This window comes from Myotis nattereri, assembly GCF_964212035.1.
Source record: "Myotis nattereri genome assembly, chromosome: 3".
Lineage (NCBI taxonomy): Eukaryota > Metazoa > Chordata > Mammalia > Chiroptera > Vespertilionidae > Myotis > Myotis nattereri.
This window is the reverse complement of record NC_138077.1, coordinates 198,952,038-198,974,507: the sequence shown is the minus strand read 5'-3', so window position 1 is coordinate 198,974,507 and position 22,470 is coordinate 198,952,038. Positions and strand designations below refer to the sequence as shown.

At 47.5% G+C, this 22,470-nt stretch overlaps 1 protein-coding gene and 1 pseudogene across 2 annotated transcripts; both read right to left on the bottom strand.

The window, feature by feature from the left end:
* Positions 1-17,307: 17,307 nt before the first annotated feature.
* Positions 17,308-22,027, bottom strand: PTAFR (platelet activating factor receptor). Its single transcript, XM_081085754.1, has one exon. The coding sequence runs from the start codon at positions 22,010-22,012 to the stop codon at positions 20,987-20,989; it is 1,026 nt and encodes a 341-aa protein (XP_080941880.1). The 5' UTR covers positions 22,013-22,027; the 3' UTR covers positions 17,308-20,986.
* Positions 17,333-17,735, bottom strand: LOC308515183 (large ribosomal subunit protein uL1-like; annotated as a pseudogene). The gene has a single exon. The product of its transcript is annotated as a large ribosomal subunit protein uL1-like (transcript).
* Positions 22,028-22,470: the final 443 nt, after the last annotated feature.

Sequence of the window (22,470 nt, the reverse complement as noted above, 5' to 3'; positions counted from 1 at the left end):
CTCAGAATTCTAGCCCAGAGTGTCTGATTCTAAACCTCGTGCCCCTTCCCCAGGCTGGCTCTTTGACAAAGACTCAAAATATAATGACTGTAGTTGACTCAGGGACAGGGAGTGATGGGCTGGGCAGGGAGGATGTTTGGTGGATAGCTCTAGTGGCACATCCTGGGCAGGAAGTCAGGCGGTCCAGGTTTGGAATCCAAGGAGGGGTGGGGACATAGCGTGGCCTTGGCAGATGCTTGACTAGTGCAACTAAGAGGAAAGTGTCGACATAAGAAATGCCCAAACCTGCAGAGAATTTGTATGAGTCTGTTTGAGCCAAACTGGTGACATAGGCCAGGGAGCAAGGTCTCAGATACTCAGGAGAAAGGCAGTTTTGTGGCTTATTTTATACAATAGGATCAAAGGAGAAGACCTCAGGAAGGTACATGAAATAAATCCATTGGTGGTAGCTTAAGGAGGCAGGAGAAAGCAAAGCTGGGAAGTATCTAGGACTAGCTAAAAGGCAATATGGAGGAAAACTTACTTTCTTTTTACATTGGTGGGTACAGGATAGTTAATAATTATAATTTACAGCACGTAGAGATAGTATTAGGGAATAAGAGAACAATGAGGGGTCTTGTGCTCTGGTGCCTTAGGTTTTGCGCCTTCGAGGAGTAGGACAAGCAAATGACTCTGACATTTCAAAAATACGTTATCCTAGACGCATAAGGACAGAGCTCACTTAAGGTAAAGAGTGACCTTTGCTAAGGAAGCTATAGGCCTGGGACGTGACTACCCACTCTGACCTGCCCAGTTAGGAATTTGCAGTCCAACCATCCTGTGTGGCTACTTTTGGTCACTAAGCTTGTCAGGCCTGCTGTGTGACCCCCCTGAGCTTGTCAGGTATATTGCTTAGCCACATATCGTTCATAAAGGTAACAAGCAAAATCTGAAGCTATGTCTATATGTGTCTGGAGAACTAGGCAGGGAAACGAAGGCAGAATTCCAGTCAAGAACTAGGTCAACTGTCAGAAGAGTCTGCAGGGTCATGGATTTATGGGTCTTAGGAAGCATCTGCCAACACTTTATGGCCTGCTTTCCCCACAGGAGAGAAGGGGCAGGAGCAGGGACAATGACAGCAGCTGACTCGTCTCGAGGGTCATTCTCGGGCTTGCCCCACGCGGGGACAAATGGATGCAGGAGACGAGACGGATTCTAGAACCTCCCACCCCACTTGCACATACCTCCCATTCTGGCTAGGGTGGTCCCAGGGGCTGGCTGGGTGGGCTTAGAGGAGGAAGCCAGCCCAGAGGAAGAAAACCTTCCCATCATGGACTTGATCTCCACTCTGGAATATTATCACATGAATCAAGAAGCTCACTCCACATCTCCAAGCCTCTTGCCCGAGTCCTCTTAAGCCAGCGATACACCTCACTTCCTTTCTATGTAGCTCCCAAGGACCAGGGAAAGGATTGTGCAAGCCGAGGACAAATGAGGGAAATTGGATTTAGCTCTTTGCCACCACTTCTTGCCCCACTCCAGTCCCTCCAGGGCTGCTGTGCCCTGAGTCATGTCCCCAGCAATGAGAGAACCTAGAGTGCATCCAGATATGAAGTCTTCCTGGGGGTAAGGCACCTCAGGATCTATGATTCACTCCTCTGACTGCAGAATGGAGTATCATTCTGCAGTCAGAGGAACGTGTGGTTCTAACAACCTTATCAGAAAAGATCAGACCTGTCTTAGAAAGGGGCCAAACCAAGCTATGGGCAAGACCGTCCGCACCAGAAGCACCGTGTTTCTCATTTGGTCCCATCCTGGCCAAGATGAGTGAACATAATTGGAGTCTCGGGAAGGCAGGCAGGAAGGATGGGAAGCAGGCAAACGCTGAGTACTCACAGTGTGTCAGGAGTTTTGCTTATTGCATTTAATCCTCACTACCCCTCTAAGACCTCATGATTCCTAACTTTCCCTACTTCACAGGCGAAGAAAGGTATTAGGTCAGATTCTTTGCATTGGAATAAACAATCCACTGAAGGGAGTGTGGTGGGGAAGGGGTATTCATTTTAGGGAGCAAAGGGTGTGTTCTGGAATCCGTGGAACGGACAATAGTAACTGGTAGTGTTTACTTAGGACTCACCATGTGGTAGATATTGTTCTATGCACTTTTATTTATCATTATGGCAACCTCATGAAGCAAGTATTAATATCATTCCCACTTTACGGATGAGAACTAGGGCACAGGAAGTTAAATGATGTGGCCAAGGTCTCACAGCTGGTAAGTGTACCCTGGCTGTGTCACCAAGATGGTCTGGAATCAGAGACTCTGATCTTACTCATTGCACCGATGGTTGTCTAGCTACCTACCTGGCTGCTTGACAGGTAGATAGGCCTAATAATCTTGAATGAGAGCTTTATTCTTCTCTTCTGCTGCAGACCAGCTCTATCTGATGCATAGTGGCCATAGCCAGCTCCTGAGTTCCTATCTCCTCCATTTAAAAGGTCAACCAGACTAAGACTGGAACTCCAAATTCCTGGAGAATAGGCTCTTACTGGCCCATTTTGGGTAAGATCCATACCCCTCGTTCAATCATTTGAGATAGGGTTTGAGGAGAGGAACAAGATCACATCATAGTAGAATCCCTATCGCATTGAACATGGGAAGATGAGAAGGGCAATTACCAGAAAATGGGGAGGTTGCACTAAGAAGTCACCCCAAAAAGTTCTCACTACAGGAAACGGAGGCCCAGGAAGACTGGATAATTTGCTCAGGGTCACCCAGTAGTAAATGCTGAAGCCCAGATTCTAACCCAGGTTGGTTTGTCTTCAAATCTAAGTCCTTTCCTCTGCAACATACAATCTCCCCACAAAAGTGAAAAATCTTGGTTGGATACATAAAGTTATTTTGGTTAGTTCACAAGGTAATTTCCATTCAGCCACTCTGTTAAGCCCCTGTAATGTGTCAAGCACTGTTCAAGCACTGTTCAAGCAGTGGGGTTACAGGCTAACAAAAGCGACAAAATTCCCTACTCTTGTGGAGCTGACGTTCTAGTGATGCCATTGAATGACGACAGAAGTCCATCCAGGAGAAATGGTCCTTTGGCTGGCCCCCAGGTCTTATGGAGCATGGAAAGAACTTGGACGTGGATGTCTGTCATGAACATTGGCTCCTTATAGTGGCATGCACCATTCCCCCAGTGGATTGCAAAGATGGCACCAATTCTTCACTTTTCCCTAGATACGAACCCTTTGCCATGAAATTTTGCAGTACTTTCTGCTATGGCCAATAGGACATTAGCAAACGTGATGCAAGCCAAGACTTAAAAAGCACTTGTATGATAGGGTTTACCCTCACTCTCATGCCTCTGCCATTACACATAAAAACATGCCAGAACTAGCCTCATGGAGGAGGCCCTAGTTTTTTTAGTCAAGGTAAGACTAGATCAGCTAACAGCCAGCCAACTTCCAGACACATGAGCAAATCCAACCAAGATCAGCAGCAGAGCTGCCTAGCTGACCACCAGATGTATAAGCCTAAAGCATGTGATTGCTTGCTATGCACCATTGTTAGGATGATAGATAAGTGATATTTCCATATTACAGTAATCCCCCCTCATCTGTGGTTTCACCTTCTGCTGTTCCAGTTATCCAGGGTCAACTATGGTCTAAAAATATTAAATGGAAAATCCCAGAAATAATTCACAGGTTTGAAGTTGCACACCATTCTGGGTAGTATGATGAAGTCTCATTCCATCCCACTCCATCCTGCCCAGGATATGAATCATCCCTTTGTCCAGCATATCCAGCTCTATAAGCTCCTCACCCGTTTAGTGGCGTTGTCACTAAGTAGGCATCTTAGTTCTCAAATCGATTGTTATGGTATCAAAGTGCTTGTGCTCAAAAAAACCCTTATTTTACTTAATAATGCCACATTCATATAACTTGTTACAGTATATTATTATAATTGTTGTATTTTATTATTAGTTATTGGTAATCTCTTAATGTGCCTAATTTTTAAATTAAACTTTAACCTTAGGAATGTTTGTAAAGGAAAAAAACAATACCTATTTAGAGTTTGTACTACCTGAAGTTTCAGCCATTCATTGGGCGTCTTGGAACACATCCCCCATAGATAAGGAGGGACTACTGTAATGTCATTTGTGGCCTTGATGGGAAAGTAATCCAAAAGTCCCATCCCACTAAAGGGTCACATCCTTCTTACCCTGGAGGACAGGGCTATAATGAAAGCTGATCTCATCAAAGCTAAACCTTCTCCTGAGAATTTGAATTTTGAGATAACGTGGCCAAGATAGGAGATCTTGTTGGAGGTCACTCGTTATAGTGGTGGTGGCAGCCTTCAGGCAAAAATGTGCCTACAACCTGATGCTAAGCCCTCCATCTCTCCTTGGTCCTTGTCTGTTTCCAAACTTGCTTCTCCAGCTACCGTTAATTCTTTGAGCCCCACCCTCATCCTTCCAATAACTTCTCTTTTGCTGAATGAAAATTGGCAGAGGGGGTGTCCGTTGCTCAATACCAAGAACCCTAACTGCTACTGCACCATGTAGACCCAAATTCAAGTTCCAGCCTAGTCACTCAGCAGCTGATCATTCTCCAGGAACCTGATGGATAGATAACCTACCCAGAGGTTCTTTGGCCCTGGTGCCACTCAAGAAACACAAGGAAATGAGGGCAACAGTGTCGGGTTTTGAATGCCAGCTCCCATTTTGCCCTGAAAGGGGGCAGTTATCTCCTCTCCCTGCATCTAGGCAGCTTGAGTCTGGCGAGGTGACCCAGGCTTGGTTCATAGGATGCTCCTACCTGGTCTTCGAACCTTAAGGGACAGTCTTGAAAACAGACGGGCACCTGGAGTAGTGAGGACAGGGGCAGTGCCAGTGGCGTTGTCCTCACCAGCCAGTTCCTAGAGTGTGGATCTGGCTCCATTAGCTTCCCACCCTCTTATTTCCTCAGGCTGGGTTCTACTCAATGTCCTTCTAATAAAGTCCATTCCAGAGTCAGCTTCAGCTTTGCCTCCAAAAACTTGGACTGGTGTAATGAGGATAATGTCCATTTTATGGAGGAGAAAACCATACTGGATTGGAATTCATTCACTGACCTAGACCTCTAACAGAGTAGATTTTGATTCATCTCTATGTCACCACCTTCCAGAACAGAGTCAGGCAATGGGCAATAACTTTGTACAAGTTTTGGAAAGTAGAAAGGTGTAAAGCAGCGGTTCTCAACCTGTTGGTCGTGACCCCTTTGGCGGTTGAACGACCCTTTCACAGGGGTCGCCTAAGACCATCCTGCATATCAGATATTTACATTACAGTTCATAACAGTAGCAACATTATGAAGTAGCAACGAAAATAATTTTATGGTTGGGTCACAACATGAGGAACTGTATTTAAAGGGCCAGAAGGTTGAGAACGACTGGTAAAGAAAAGGACAGAGAAAGACAGAGGGAGGGAGGAAAGAAAGAAATGGAAGGAAAAGAAGAAATGAAAGTTCAGGCAAACTGTCAGCCTTTTCAGACCCATTTCCAAAGACTTCATCCAGGAAGCAGATGAAGAGAGAGACAGAAGCATCAATGATGAGAGAGAATCATTGATCAGCTGCCCCCTGCACACCCCACATTGGGGATTGAACCCACAGCCATGGCATGTGGCCTGACCATAACAGGACTGTGACCTCCTGGTTCCTAGGTTGACACTCAACCATTGAGCCATGGTGGCTGTATAACCTTGGAACGAGCCTCAGTGTCCTGATCTGAAAATGAGCATGTGTTTTTGTTTGTTTGTTTGTTTGTTTGTTTTAATATATTTTATTGATTTATTTTTATTTTTTTACAGAGAGGAATGGAGAGGGATAGAGAGTTAGAAACATCGATGAGAGAGAAACATCGATCAGCTGCCTCCTACACACTCCCTACTGGAGATGTGCCCGCAACCAAGGTACATGCCCTTGACCAGACTCGAACCTGGGACCTTTGAGTCCGCAGGCTGATGCTCTATCCACTGTGTTTTTAAGAGACATATAGTTCCAGCAGAACAAGGTACTGGAGCTTGCAGGCCAGTAGTGGTTGTGTTGAGGGGAAAAGTATTAATCAAATGAGCACACAAGTAAACAGAAAATTAGAATTGTGTTAGCACTACCTAGGTTAAATACACTTTCCATAATAGCTACAGTGGGATACCATCAGAGTTCATAATGGGAGAATTTTATTTAGTCCAGGAGCTTGAGGAAGGGTGCCTGGGGGGTATGAGAGATGAGTTAGAGGTAATCTGGCAGACTGCATAGAATATGCCATGGCTAAATGATGACAGAGAAAATGGCAAGCCTGAGGAAAAGAAAATGGTAGAAGACCAACTGAAACTTAATGGAAGGCAAAACAAGAGAAATAGACAGGGAGCAGACCCCATAAAGCCTTAGACCAGTGGTTCTCAACCTTCCTAATGCTGCGACCCTTTAATACAGTTCCTCATGTTGTGGTGACCCCCAATTTCATTGTTACAAATTGAACATAATTAAAGCATAGTGATTAATTACAAAAACAATATGTAATTATATATGTGTTTTCCGATGGTCTTATCCCTGTGAAAGGGTCGTTTGATCCCCAAAGGGGTCGCGACCCACAGGTTGAGAACCGCTGCTTTAGAAGCTGAAAAAGGCAAGGGAATGGATTCTCCCTTATAATCTCCTGAAGGATCACAGCCCTGCCAACACCTGGATTTTAGCCCCGTAAGACCCATTTTAGACTTCCGGCCTCCAGAACTGTCAGAGAATAAAATGTGTTGTGTGAAACCACTATGTTTGTGGTAATTTGGGGGGGGGGGGGGCTCATCAATAGGATCAATAGGAAACTAATACATGCTCCCTCTTCTTTGACAATAGCACCCCAATCTTGCTTTGGGGAAAGCAGCCCCACTCTAAGCCTATATACTCGGATGAAGCCAGCTCTGACCTGGGCTCCAGTGGTGGAGTAAGTGACCCAGCCTAAGTCAGGCTCCCCATTCCACCCTCCCAGCCACGTTGACCAATCAGGATTGGGCATATAATCTTAGCCAGCCCAATCAAAGCAAATCTCAGGATTTATTAGTATGTGAGAGTTGCTGGGGAAAAGAGGTTCGGTTCTCTTTGCTAGATGAGAACAAGGAAGAATGCAGCCCTGGAAGTCCCTGGCAGCCATCTTGCAACCTTGGGAAAGAGGCCTTCTGAGAATGAAGTCAACATAGAGGACAGCTGAGAGATGGGATAAAAGGAGTAATCACATCCTAACACAAGGCTGTGACTCATCTGGCACCCACCGCATGGCTCATGGTTGTTGAAATATTTCTGTTGGTAAGCAAATGCTGCCCAGAAGCTCTGTGTATGACTGAAGTAGTTTTAATCCACCTGTTTATGACAAAGACCAAAAAAGAAGAGAAAGAGTTTTTTTTTATATACATATGAAGTTGTGCCGGGATGTCACCATTCCTCCTGTGTTGTCATTGATAAGCAGAGGGACTCCTCTAGGGGCTTATCTCTAAGAACATGTGGAGAAGCAACAATGGCCAGGGAACATTTAGACTATAAATACTAAGAGTTTTGTAAGGACTGTTTGAGAGTTACAGTTTGGGCAAGGTGGTGTTATGGGTTCACTCAGCGAGATAGACCACCGACTCAGAATTTAAATTTAAGAGCCTTTATTAAGCTGGCCAGCTGGCCACAGTCACAGCACCCTGCCGAAGGAAAGGCTGAACTGCAGCGATGACCACAGGAGTTACATTTTATTATTAAATTCTGTGGACGCCCAGAGAAAATGTGTCTTTCAAATTCTGGGCCCCCCAATATGGAGGAAACTCTCTTTATTTATACTTTTTCCAGTCTTTTGTCTCCCAAATTTGGAATGAGACTTCCGGGCCTTCTGAGAAAGAAGGCCTGCGTGCTGGGAAGGGGCCATGAGACCATATCTCAAGGCCTGGCCTGATGTCAGTACCTTCCTATCTGTGTTTTAGGAACAGACAGCACAGCATGACCCGTCTGGCCGAAGCGCCAGATATGCAGCCCAGCACAGTGGCTCTTCACTAACCTAAAAACTCCCCAAAGACCCTTGAGGCATTAGCGCCTGCAGTGGTAAGGGCTACTCTGTTAGCAGTGTCAAAGAGTCGTACGGGGCCCCCAGTAGGGAAGTCAGCCTGCCTGTTAACACCAGTGTCCCCTCCGTTCCCCAGCAACATGCTCTAGCTGAGTATAATATTGCTGCCTCCCCAAAACAAAACAAAAACATATTGTTATTCCAAATAAAATAGGGGTTCTTCTATTTTGGAAGAGGGAGAGGATAGATATTAGGCAACCAGCAATATTGCTACGTTAGCTGCTCACATGGTGCATGTAATAGTCCTTGACAAATTACAGAATGATTTCCTCTTCATTACCTCCCTTGCACCTTCCAATACATCTGGGTGCTAGTTGTCATTATCTCCATTTTTGCTGTTAAGGAAACTGAGGCTCAGAAACAGGCAGTTACCTGAGGCCAAATAACTCGTGATGACAGAACTGGCAGACAAATCTAGATCTACCTCCAAGGCCCAAGTTCTTCCTCATTTCCTGCCTTGCCTTACTGAACTAATTTTAGCTGCTGCTATAGTTAAAATTCATTTGTTGCGAAACATCCAAAAAGTTAGGAGCCATTATCAGGCCATAAGATCAAGTATAAACAATGAACCGTGGAAAGCCATAATCAATATGGTCATCCAAGTGTCAAATTATCCTCTCCCTAGGAGAGGGACGTGAACGGAACTGACATTTATTATATCTATTTTATAAATAGCAATAGCTGGTTTGGCTCAGTGGATAGAGTGTCGGCTTGAGGTCTGAAGGGTCCCAGATTTGATTCCGATCAAGGGCACATGCCTGGATTGTGGGCTAGATCCCCAGTAAGGGGTGTGCAGGAGGCAGCTGATCAATGATTCTCTCTCATCATTGATGTTTCTATCTCTCTCTCACTCTCCCTTCCTCTCTAAAATCAATAAAAAAATATTTTTTAGCCGAAGCCGGTTTGGCTCAGTGGATAGAGCGTTGGCCTGTGGACCGAAAGGTCCTGGGTTCGATTCCGGTCAAGGGCATGTACCTGGGTTGCAGGCACATCCCCAGTAGGGAGTGTGCAGGAGGCAGCTGATGGATGTTTCTCTCTCATCGATGTTTCTAGCTCTCTATCTCTCTCCCTTCCTCTCTGTGAAAAATCAATAAAATATATTTTAAAAATATATATTTTTTTAAAAAATAAGGAAACTGAGAGGGGGGAGCTGAAGTGATTTGCCCATGATCATACAGCCAGTGACGGACCTGAGATTCAAAAGATTTGCAGCATTCACTAATTTCTGCGGTGCGCATACATTTCCAACATGGCTGATTTCAAACTAACTAACATGACATCTCTAAACACAGAGCTGGGCAGAGATGTTCACAATGGACTCTCACAAGCAGATCATTGTATAGCAAATACAACGCTCTATCGCATTTTTAACGCATTTGCCAATTTGCTAGACTGGGAGGGCAGAGACTTCACCTTTCCTGACTTGTCCCCACAGCAAATGGCAGAGTGCTACCTACGACGGGCAAGCATGACATGTGGAGTGAAGGAAGGACACCCACTCTCTTTTCACAGGGCCATGCTGCCTCAGACAGCCACACATACCAAAAATATCACACGTATAGATTTTATTGACTAAGCTCTTTCACACCCAGTAACTCAAGCAGAGTTTGTTGAATCAATTCCAGGCAACACCACCTTGGACACGATGGACACACTGTGAAAAAGGGTCCTTTGAGAGCCTGAATTTCTTCTCACCTCACTTCTTCCTACCCCATCCTCCCTCTTTTGAAAGTTTGTGTGCGGCCCTAGCCGGTATGGCTCAGTGGATAGAGTGTTGGCCTGCAGGCGGAAGGGTCCCGGGTTTGATTCCTGTCAAGGGTACATACCTTGATCCCCAGCCCAATGGGCCGTGCAGGAGGCAACTGGTTGATGTGTCTCTCTCACATCAATGTTTCTCTCTCTGTGTTTCTCCCTCTTTCTTCTACTCTCTCTAAAAATCAATGGAAAAATCCTCAGGTGAGGATTAAAAAAAAAAGTTTGTGTGTGTGTTAACATAAAATTATAATTTTTATCATTTTTAAATGTGAAGTTTATCAACATTAAATATATTCACATTGTTGTACAACCATCACCACCATCCATCTCTAGAACTTTTGCAACTTCCCTAATTGAAACCCTATACCCATTAAACTACAATTCCCCATTTCCCTTCTCTAACCCCTGGCAACCACCATTCTACTGTCTGTCTCTATGAATTTGACTACTCCAGGCACCTTATGTAAGTGGAATCCTTTGTGTCTGGCTTATTTTATTTAGCACTAGAGGCCTGGTGCACAAAATTTGTGTGTGGGGGGAGGTCCCTTCAGTCCAGACTGCACCCTCTCCAATCCGGAACCCCTTGGGGGATGTCTGACTGCCGGTTTAGGCCTGATTCCAGGGATTGGGCCTAATCTGGCAGTCGGACAGACTCTCAAAATCTGGGACCTCTGGCTCTTAACTGCTCACCTGCCTGCCTGCCTGATTGCCCCTAACTGTACCCCCTGCCAGCCTGATCACCCCTAACCACCTCTGCCTGCTGGTATGATCACCCCTAACTTCCCCCCCTGATGGCCTGGTTGCCCCCAACTGCTCCCCTCTGCCATCCTGGTTGCCCCTCACTGTCCCCCCTTCTGGCCTGGTCACCTCCAACTGCCCCCCTCTGCCAGCCTGGTCACCCCTCACTGCCCCCCCTGCCAGCCTGGTTGCCCCACACAGCCTGCTATTCAGTCGTTTGGTTGTCCATTAACCCCCCTGCTGGCCTCATTGCCCCAAGCAGCCTGCCAGCCTGCTGTTTGGTTGTTACTGTTACTGTGACAGTGTCCCGGACAATTTGCATATTCCTCTACTAGAGGCCTGGTGCACAAAAATTTGTGCACTCGGGGGGGGGGGGGGGTTGTCCCTCAGCCTGGCCTGTGCCCTCTTGCAGTCTGGGACCCCTCAGGAGATAACGACCTGCTGGCTTAGGCCTGCTCCCGGGTGGCAGAGGGCAGGCCCAATCCCTAGGTGCAGCCCCTGGTTGGGCTCAGAGCAGGGCCGATTGGGGAGTTGGGGCGCTGCCCCCTGTCATGCACAGAGCAGAGCAGAATGGGAGGTTGTGATGCCACCCTCAGTCACACTCAGGGTAGGACCGATTGGGGGGTTGGGGCATCGCCCCCTGTCACACTCAAGGCAGGGTCGATGGGGAGGTTGCAGTGCCACCCCCTGTCACTCACAGAGTAGGGCCGATAGGGGAGTTGGGGCACCTCCCCCCACCCCCCGTCACACACAGAGCAGGGCGGATCAGGGGGTTGGGGCGCCACCCTCTATCACCCACAGAGCAGGGCCGATCAGGGGGTTGGGGCGCCGCCACTGTCACACTCAGGGCAGGGCCGATGAGGAGGTTATGGCTCTACCCCATCACACACAGAGCAGGGCCCGTGGGGCGGGGGGTTGGGGCACCGCACCCTGTCACACACAGAACCGCAGGGCGATCAGGGGGTTGGGAAGCTCCCCCCTATCAGGCACAGAGCAGGACTGATCAGGGGGTTGGGGCGCCTTCCCCTGTCACAAACAGAGCAGGGCGGATAGGGAGGTTGTGGCCCTGCCCTCTGTCACACACAGAGCCGCAGGGCGATCAGGGGGTTTGGGCGCTGCCCCCTGTCACGCTGATCCCAGTGCCAGGAGGCTTCTCGGCTCCGCTGATCCTGGTGCTGGGAGGCATATTACCCTTTTACTATATAGGATAGAGGCCTGGTGCATGGTTGGGGACTAGCTGGTTTTCCCTGAAGGGTGTCCTGGATTGGGGAGGGGGGTCCCCACTGGGGTGCCTGGCCAGCCTGGGTGAGGGTCTGATGGCTGTTTGCAGCTGGTCACACACCCTTCAGGGTGGGGGTCCCACTGGGGTGCCTGGCCAGCCTGGGTGAGGGGATGATGGCTGTTTGCAGCTGGTCACACACCCTTCAGGGTGGGGGTCCCCACTGGGGTGCCTGGCCAGTCTGGGTGAGGGGCTGAGGGCTGTTTTCAGGCTGGCGGGTGACTGAAGTTCCCAACTGCTCCTTTTTTTCTTTTTCTTTTTATTCTGGGCCAGCTTTAGCTCTGACTCCAGCTCTGAGGCCTCTGCTGCTGAAAGCAGGTATCTGGTTTGTTTGGGTTCTATAATCGAAACACTGTATCAACTCCAGCTCTGAGGTCCCAGCTCGCTGAAAGCAGGTTTCTGGGGTTTTGTTTAGCTTCGATATTTGTAACTATGTTTCCAAGCTCAGAGGCCGGCAAGGCAGGCGGGAAACATTGGTTTCCTCCATCACTGAAGCAAGCAAGCCTCATGTTAGTTTCAAGTGCCTGGCTGCCGGCCGCCATCTTGGCTGGCAGTTAATTTGCATATCGCCCTGATTAGCCAATGGGAAGGGTAGCGGATGTATGCTAATTACCATGTTTCTCTTTTATTAGATATGATTATTAATATAGACAATATCTTCAAGGTTTATCTATGTTGTAGCATGTGTCAGAATTTCCTTCCTTTTTAAGATTCATAGTATTCCATTGTACGTATCTACCACATTTTGCTTATCCACTCATTCCTTGATGGGCTTGGGTTGCTTCCATCTTTGACTGTTGTGAACATTGCTTCTATGAATGTTGGTGTTCGAGTCCCTGCTTTCAATTCTTCTCATGTATACCCACAAGTGGAATTACTGGGTCATATGGTAACTCTATGTTTAAGTTTCTGAGGAACCACATACTTTTTTCCACAGCAGCTACACCATTTTACATTCTCACCAGCAATGCACAGTGTTTCAATTTCTCCACATCCTTGTCAACACTTATTTTCTGATTTTATCTCATTGTAGTTTTGATTTGTATTTCCCTAATGATTAGTGATGTTGAGTATCTTTTTATGTGTTTATTGGCCATTTGTATATCTTCTTTGGATAAATATTTATTCAAATACTTTAACCATTTTTTAATTGATCATTTTTTTACTTTGGATTTGTGGGAATTCTTTATATATTCTGCATATCAATCCTTTATCAATCTATGATTTGCAAAAAATGTCTCCCATTCAGTTGGTTGCCTTTTCACCCTGTGGATAGTGTCCTTTGATGTCCCATCCTTTCTTTTAAAGAACTGATTCATTATTTCCTTCCAAAAGTCAAAATCCCCTGACTCATGCATGTGGCCATTCTTTTTTTTTTTTTCTTTTTTTTTTCTTTTTTTTTTGTGCCCTTGACTGGAATCGAACTTGGGACCCTTCAGTCTGCAGGTCGACGCTCTATCCACTGAGCCAAACCAGTCAGGGCTATAGTTTCACATTTCTAAGGAGTATATATAATATGAACTGTTTGAAACAGGGCAGGGGAAATGGGGTTGTGTATTTGAGTGAAAAGGGAGGCTGCAGGGAGAATGACACAACCTGTTAGGATGAAACATAACATTTACTATGTACATAGTCCTTGCCAGACACTAAGCAATTTTAAATCCTGAAAATTATGCTATTGTGTGAACAGTAAAATTATTCTCATTTTATTTTAATATTTTTATTTATTTCAGAGAGGAAGGGAGAGGGAGAGAGAGATAGACACATCAATGACAGAGAACCATTGATCGGCTGCCTCCAGCACGCCCCACACTGGGAATTGAGACCACAACCCAGGCATGTACCCCAACTGGGAATCGAACCTTGACCTCCTCATTTATAGGCTGATGCTCAACCACTGGGCCAGGCAAAACTATTCGCATTTTAGAGATGAAGAAACAGAAGCTCAGAGAGGCTAAATCGTCTGCCTCAAGTCACAGACCACGTCAAGACAGAAACTGAACCTGGCAACATGGCCCCAGAGGCCACTCTATTGATCACTTCGTGACACTGTGCAGGCTTTGGAGTCAGAATTCAAACTCTAATGACTAATGAGTACAGATTACAAGTCCATTAGTAACCCGAGAGAGATTCCAGCCGAAACGAGATTTTTCCTCACACCCACCAGCAATTTGAAAGTTGAACAAGGCAAAGGTGGGTGGGGAATTGAGGAAGTAGGAACTCTCATGTAACTATGGATGGGGGTGAGTGTGGACTAGTGCAGCCATTTCAGAAGTGATTTATTTGTCAGTTCTTCTTCCAGTCAAGTATAGGTGTAAGCTATGACCTAGGAATGTCACTCCTAGGGTATATATACCAGAGATAGTCTTACATTGATCCTTAGGGAAACATGAGAAAGCAGCTCCTCACAGCATCGTGTATAAAAAAGGCAGTTGAAGGCAGTCTAACTGCCCATTGCCAGAGGAATAGGTAAGCAAAATGTAGATGCACACGGTGGGGGGTGATGGAGCAGAGGTTGGCATCCATGACGCAGATGTACGCACTTCAACATCGTTAAATTGTAAAAACAATGGTGAGTGAGGGGGAGGAGGGGGAGGAATAAGACAAAATGAGGTCCATCACCCAATATATGTAAATCATGTCTTTTATGTAAATGTGAAATGAATACACACAGAAAAGGATACAGAAAAGTCAAGGATATCGAACACTCTAGAACAGTTGGGGGATGAGACTGGAGAATGGTGATTAAAGAGAAAAAAAACATGCACTCAGACAAAAACATATATAAGAGAAGTGTCTTGCAAAATGCAGGTAATAAAAGATCTATGCCTCCTAATTCTAACAAGTTATTGCCTGTGTGACGTTGAGTAAGTCATTTCACCTTTTTGATACTTGCTTTTCTTGTCTGGACGATGAAGGACATGGACCTTCACAACCTGTGTCATGAAGGAGACCCCTACAGAGGAAGTCAGTGTAGAATAGGAAGTGCAAGGAGCCAGACAGACCCAGCCGTGCAGTGTCTGGCCTTGAGGAGTCACTTCACTTTCTAAGCTTCTGTTTTTAATGAGGTGGTCAAGACCTCACTGAGAAGGGGACATTTGAATAAAGCCTTGAAGGAGTCAAGGAAATAAGCCATACAGATATGGGGGGGAGGGGGCGGGGGGGGGAAGTAGTTCAAACCGAGGGAAGAGTCAGTTCTGTCCACAGGTAATGACATGAAGTTCCCCTCACAGTGCCTGGGACACAATAAGCAGTCGGTGTTCACCCCTTTCCCTCCTCTTACAGAGATGTCAGGATCAGCGTGGCTACTTAATGCGCCTTCTAGCTTCAGCGACAATGACATTCTAGCCTCAAAAGGTTTCGAAACACTGCATCCACGTACTCTACCCACCTGTAGGAGTGCCCTCCCTGAGTGACCACAGAAGCCTCACCCTGGAAGGAAGTCATTGCTGCTGGGACTTCAGCCTGCATGGGGAGCACAAGAGCCCCCAGCTCAAGCAGGAAGCTGGAAACAGTGAGGCAGGGCCCCTCGCCAGCTGCTATTGTCCTTGAGAGACTCCTATCCCAGCACACACCAACACTAGGATAGGGCCTAGGGGGGCTTGAGCAAGAGAGCAATCACCTGGGGAGAGGAGCAAAGGGAAGGGACCCATATTTACTAAGGCAGATCTGAGTCCCATATTCCCCGTAGTAAGATAAAGGGATTGGACCTACCCTGTGTTTTGGTTTTTTTGATTCTGCCACTTTCCAGCTCTTTTATCTTTACAAGTCACAGAACATGTCAGAGCCTCCATTTCCCCATCTGTAAAATGGTATGAAAATTTCAGTTCTGTACAGTGGTTGTGAGGACTCATGAGATAAGATTTGTGAAAATGGCAAGCAACTATCTGGGGCTCAACAAAAAGTAGTTCCCTTTCCTCTGTACCACGTACGTGGGAGGCAGCCACTGTCAGGTTCAGTTGGCTCGGGTCCTTATTTATTTTATCTTTTTCTACAGGGATGGAATCACCTACCTTTCAGGTAGAATCTGAGACAGCAAATGAAAACTGTGCTAAGCATAGTTACTGGACCAAAATGGTGCTCCATAGATGTTTGTTGGATACCTGGATGGATGGATGCATGCATGCACGGATAGATGGATGGGTAGATGGAAGCACAGACTGATAGATGGATGACTGGGTAGGTGGAAGGGTGGCTTCCTGGCAGAATTTCAGGGGAAGCATAATTTGTATTACAGAAATACAAGTCTGCACACACACAAAAACAGCTATTTTATAAGAGGGTTTTATTATACCTTTTTTAGCCTTAGGTCTCAAGCACAGATATAACATAGATGAGTAAAAACTGGCATAAACATGCCCAGTTCTAGTCAACTGTGACCTACACTTATCATTCTATAGTCTATGACTCATCTCAAGGGACCAGGTCTTGTCTGCACAGCATTCTCTAACTGAGATCACTGGAAGTTCCCGGAGGTGAAAGTTGAAATCAGGGGGAGATACAGGATAAGGCCTTCTTAACGTATAAGATGGCTTGGAATTCCTGACTGGTGATGCTTCTTCGAAAGAATTATAAATCAACTTTTCCTATAATCCCTGTCACCATTGCAAGAAGTGAGAGACACAGATCAGCAGCCAATTCTATATTCCCTGCAGTTCCATGCTGTGTAATTTCTGCAATCACTTGGTCCCTCTGAGTCCCCTATTCCCCTAGTAAGATCAAGGGATTGATTGGACCCACCCTGTTCCAAAATGTTCTGATCCTCTGAAAATCACTGACATCGTCCCTTAAGTATGAACCTAGAACTTTGGAAGGATATGTATTATTAAATTCCTTCTCCACCTCTCCTTGAAGAGTCTGTTAAACCCTTTCAAACTAAGTGCATGTAAACGCAATATGTCTGTTTATGCTATACTCTGGAAAAGCAGTAAGCTTTGGAGACAGACCGATCTCAATCCCAGGCCTTCTGTGAGAAACTGTAGATACACTGATGAACAAGATTCAGTTCCTGCCCCAGGAAGGGGAAGGTGGACATTCAAATGGATAAACTTCATAGGAATTAAGGCATAAAAAAGTTAGACCCTTCAGCCCTAAAGTGCTGTTAGAAGAAAGCCAATGACCCTGCCTAGAGGCCTCAGGGAAGGTTGCCTATCAGAAGTGTTCTGGGCTAGGTCAAAAAGAAGAGAGAGCATCTGAGGTCACAACCAAGCAGAAGTCACAGGGGAAGTAAACATGGCTATATGCAGAGTGGTGAGGAGATCAGCAGGGCTGTAGCATGGGCTACAACTAAAATATTCCTCCATGGGCCCTGGGTATGAGTGGGATCTGTCCAGACAACATTCTGGGAGAAGCAAGGGGGTGATGAGAAGTTACCATCTCAGGGCTGTGAGACTTACTCTTTTTTTTTTTTTTTTTTTTTATGGTAGCAGCATGGTTTATTAAGCTGTGCCTTAGTACTGGCTCTGGGGCTTGCCCATGGTGCTGTTGATGTGCAAAGCCCGGACTTTCTACCAGTTCTTTTTCAGCAATGACACCAAGAAATTGACAGCTAAATGGATGTTGTACGCAAACTCATCATCTGTCATCTTCACATGGCCGACAGCCACCGCCAGACACAGCACCTTCGTCATCTGAAACTTGATTGTGGCTTTCACTTCATCAACTTTGACCACCACGTTCTCATTGTGGGTCAAGAGGAAGAGAACTTGCTAGCCTTATGCAGGCCTGGGCCCAGGATTTGTAGATCTGCTTGGTCAGAGGAGACTCTGAAGCCAAAAAGGCATCATACTTCTTGGCCAGCTCCTTGACTAGTTTCTTACTCTTGTTCAGTTTCTTCAGTGCCTCGCTGTTCATGCGGGGGATATCCATGGCCTTGACCTCATTGCAGTGCTGCTGGTCCTCCAAGGAACATGTGGAGAACTTGGGGCAGGGAGTGGACTTCAGCCTGGCAGTGCCCAAGTTTGTCCTCCTGAGGCTCATAGTTCTTCAAGCTGACCTGCAGCTCCACTGTCTCCAAAAACTTCCATCGCTTGCGCTGGTTCCCGTGCAGAACTTCCCACACCGCCTTGTACGGGGTGTCTCAGGAAACTTTGTTGTTTGTGATTCCTCGCACCGCAAAAACCAGAAAAGAGCTCAGACTTACTCTGTATTGAGCACTCAGTGAATGCCGACACCATGCACTTGACACGCATCACGGCAGTGTTTCCCAATGTGTATTATGCAAGTCCCTGGGGAGTATGAGGTGACTTTAGACAGGATACCAAGAACATTTTTATTTTAAGAGTTATGCTTTCGGTTTACATTTATTTTCTATGGATGGCAGGCGGCATTAGTTTTTTGTTCACAATCTATAATAATAAAAGCGTAATATGCAAGTCGACCGAACAGCAGAATGACCATCCGGACGACCTTCCGGACGACCATGCTATGACACACACTGGCCCCAGGCCAGCCAAGGCAGGTGCTATGTGATTGGTCGGAGGGCTCCACCATTGCCCCACAATCGCCCCACAGATCAATGGGGAGGGGGCTCCACGATTAATTGCCCCAAAGAGGGAGGCCCAGGCCAATGACCAGCAATGCTGTGGCAGGTGTGCAGGGCCAGCCTGCAATTGCCCTGCAGAGGAAGACCCAGGCCAGCCAAGTGATCACACCCCACACCTGTCACCTACAGAGGGAGGCGACCAGTGGTGGGGGAGGGGAGGACAGCACCACACAGATGGCAAGCTGTGACAGGGGTGGGGGCAGGGCCAGCTGCAGGCAGCCAGGGGAAGGAAAGCCCTGATAGGCCCTGTTTCCAGCCAGGCCTAGGGACCCTACCCAAGGGGTACTGGATTGTGAGAGGATGCAGGCTTGGCTGAGGGACACACACACACACACACACACACACCCTCCGGTGCACAAAATTCATGCACCGGGCCTCTAGTTTAGTTATAAAACATACTTTTTTACAATTTAAGTTTTTAAAAAGTGACCCAATTTAAAGAAAAATATTTATTGAGTAAATATATAGCTGGTACATAGACACTGTAAAAACTTCAAGGGGGTGGGGGGTACATAAATCACTGAAATTCAAGAAACACTGTTTTAGCATGTAAGCATTTATCTCGTTCGGAGCTCATTTAGTTGCAAGTAATCAATGACTCAAATCAGCTCAAGCAAGATAAGGGAAGATTTCCTCACAAGGAACTCTCACAGGCCCCAAAGGAAAAAGTGCAGTTGTGCCTCAAGAAGGGCGTGGCCTGGAGGAGGAGAGCGGCAGGGCCCTGGAAGCACCACCCGCTCCTCTCTCCAGGTTCCGGGGCCCTCTGTCTCTGCTTTGCTCTGCACATCCCCAGCTTCCCTCTAAACAGAGCCATTTTCTCTAGTACACGCATGTCGGTGGCCGTCTCCGCCACCCTCTCAACCCCAGCACATACACACAGACAGACACACACATGTAGATGCGCACACACTCACAGCTCCAGGGTTTCTATACCTTCAGGTGAGTGACTTGCGGAGCCTGAAATAGCATCCCTGACTCTTGCTACTTATTCCTGAGAGAGCTGCGGTACTCAGCTCAGGGTGCAAGAGGAGGCTCATTTGAATTCCTGACCGGCCCAGCTAGAGCCAGATGTTCACCTCTCATCCATTCAACTCCTATAGGAGGACGGAGGGGAACAAATTCTCAGAAAAAGAGAGAAACTTGGATGAGAAGGCACCCTGACCGAGTGGTGTCTGACTCAGCAACTTACTTCGCTGCTCAGAACAACTCTATGAGGTAGGAAATTCAGCTCAAAGTTCTCAGCAGGAAGTGACAAAGCCATGAGTGGAAACTGGGTCTCTGTGACACCAAAGCTCCAGGAAGCCGCACTACCTGGTCACCATCAGGTAAGGCCAGCCCACAGCTACAACTGCAGACCCAAGCGCGTTACTGGCCCATTGGGAGGCAGTTATAAAAATCATCCATCCAGCGCTTGCCCAGTAGACAGAAATCAAGGATCCCAACTGTATGGGGACACTGTCTGGGAGGGAAGAAGATCTCCTTAAAGGCCCATAAGGCCCTGGAAGCCAGAGAGGGCTCCTCCGAGCCCTGGGTCTGAGGCTGCCAGATTCAGACGGTGGTACTCAGCTCAGGGTGCAAGAGGAGGCTCATTTGAATGCATTTGCTGAAAATCACAAGCAGGCATCTAGAGATCGTCGAGAAGTGGACACTTCTCTTCTGCACCCAGAACTCACAGTGCCTGCTGGCCCTAGAAACCATAACTGCTCCTCCCACCTCCTAGAAGCTAAATTAGGAGGGGGTTCCCTAGAAAAAGAGGCAGGGGGGAGACCAGCCTAGGCTCCCACTCCCATGGAATCCCCTGGGCATCGTGGTGCCCTGGATGATCAGAGTTTCGCCCTGAGGGGCCTTTGCTGCCCGACAGGAGGTACTTTATCAAGGTCTCTGCACAGACAGATGGATACGGCGATTGTGTCTCTCCCCCAGAGCTGAGCCAGGCCTGACGCGAGGTCCACGCAGGGAGACACCTCTGCCTTAGGACACAAGCCCCCCATCCTAGCGTTAGGTCTATGCACGTGTTATCTTCTCTGGTCGCCATTCGGGTGTTGGGTGAGTTGGGAGAAGTTTTCACTGAGCCACCCTAAGAAGTGTCACAAAGGCCTTGTGCCTGTGGGTGGAGACAGGGTGGCATCATAGCTCAAAAGTCTGCCCCAAAGGTACTGCCATGTTGCCAAGGGAGTGTCCCTTTCCCCAAACCCCCTTCTCTGCCTTTACAGTGATGAAGGGAGTGGTTGCTCCAAAGTTTAAGTCATATGCACTTGGGGTGCTGCCCTAGCAGGGTGCACTGGGTGGCTCAAAGTCTGTCCCCAAGGTCTGCCCCTGGCTAAAGCCACCAGCCAAGTTTCCTATGGCAGATGTCCAAAGGGGACTCAAGGGGCTCATTCAGGTTTGGGATTTCTAGCAGTCTGGCTCTTCCATCATCCCCACCTTATGGAGGTAGCCTCCATATCTCATGGGCCCCGAGCACCCAGGAAAGATGTGCCCAGACCACATCAAATACCTCTTCTTCCCCCAAGTCAGTCATGATGTCCATGCCTCTGGGCCTGGCCCCATCAGGCAGAGGCTACTTTTTGAGGGAATTGGCAGGCACGTGGTTGAGCGGCAAGACCACTTCGGTGCCCGTGTCCATGGTGGTCAGGGGGCATTTCCGACTGCTGCGCATGCTCTGGAACTTCTCGGTAAGGTGCTTGCGGAACTTCTTGGTGAGGAAACAGTAGATGACGGGGTCTAAGACACAGTTGGTGCTAAGGAGGCAGAGGGTGACCTGATGTGCATCGTTAATAGCCTGGTGGAAGTCGCTGTTCTGGAAGCCCAGCTCGGCCAGGGTCCAGGGCAGCTGTACAACATGGTGAGGCACAAAGCAGATGATGAACACCGCCAGGACCGTGCAGACCATCCACAGCGCCCGGCGCTTGACTTCCACGTTGCGCTGCAGCTGCACGGGCTGCAGGAGCAGCGTGCGGATGATGATCAGGTTGCAGAAGAAGATGATGAGGAAGACAAGGAAGAAGGCAAACACGAGAAAGATGTGAATGATGAGGACCGGTTTGCTGCCTTTCTCATAATGTTCAAAGCAGCGAGTGACGTTGCCGGAGCCGGTCTTGTTGGGCACCACGTTGGTGGAGTCCAGGACAAAGAAGTAGGACGCAGCGGCCACAATAGACACCCAGATGATCAGGGACAACAAGATGCCGCGCGTCCGGGTAGTAGCCTGAGCGGTCTTGATGGGCCGCGTCACGGCCTGGAAGCGGTTGTACGTGATGACGGCCAGGAAAGCCACCGAGCAGTAGGTGTTGATGAAGAAGAAGCAGCCAGCCACGTTGCACAGGAACGCCGGGAGAATCCAGTTGCCCTGGTGGTAGTAGTAGGTGATCCACAGGGGCAGGGTGACCAAGAAGAGCAGGTCGGCCATGGTGAGGTTCACCATGAAGATCTTGATCTCGTTGAGTTTTTTGGAAGGGTACAGGCGGGCAAAGACCCACAGCACGTAGCTATTGGCGATGACCCCCACCACAAAGATGACACTGTAAAAGATCGGGAAGAGGGTGTACCGGAACTCGGAGTCCACGCGAGAATCATTCGTCTCCATTGCTTCGGGGCTAGAAAAGGCAGCTGGCTACCGTGTCCTGCTTGTGCCTGGAAGACCACACAGGGATTCTGGTTAATGAAGGGCCAACAGGGGACGATCTTATTTCATCTATTCTAAGACTCCCATTTTGCACATTAAAAAAAAAAAAATCAATGGCATCTTCCAATTAATAGGCAGCATTTATTTTCTTTCTACATAAAATAATTTTCCAAGGGCTGAAACCGGTTTGGCTCAGTGGATAGAGCGTCAGCCTGCGGACTGAAAGGTCCCAGGTTCGATTCCGGTCAAGGGCATGTACCTTGGTTGTGGGCACATCCCCAGTGGGAGATGTGCAGGAGGCAGCTGATCGATGTTTCTCTCTCATCGATGTTTCTAACTCTCTATCTCTCTCCCTTCCTCTCTGTAAAAAATCAATAAAACATTTAAAAAAATAAATAAATAAAATAATTTTCCAAGGG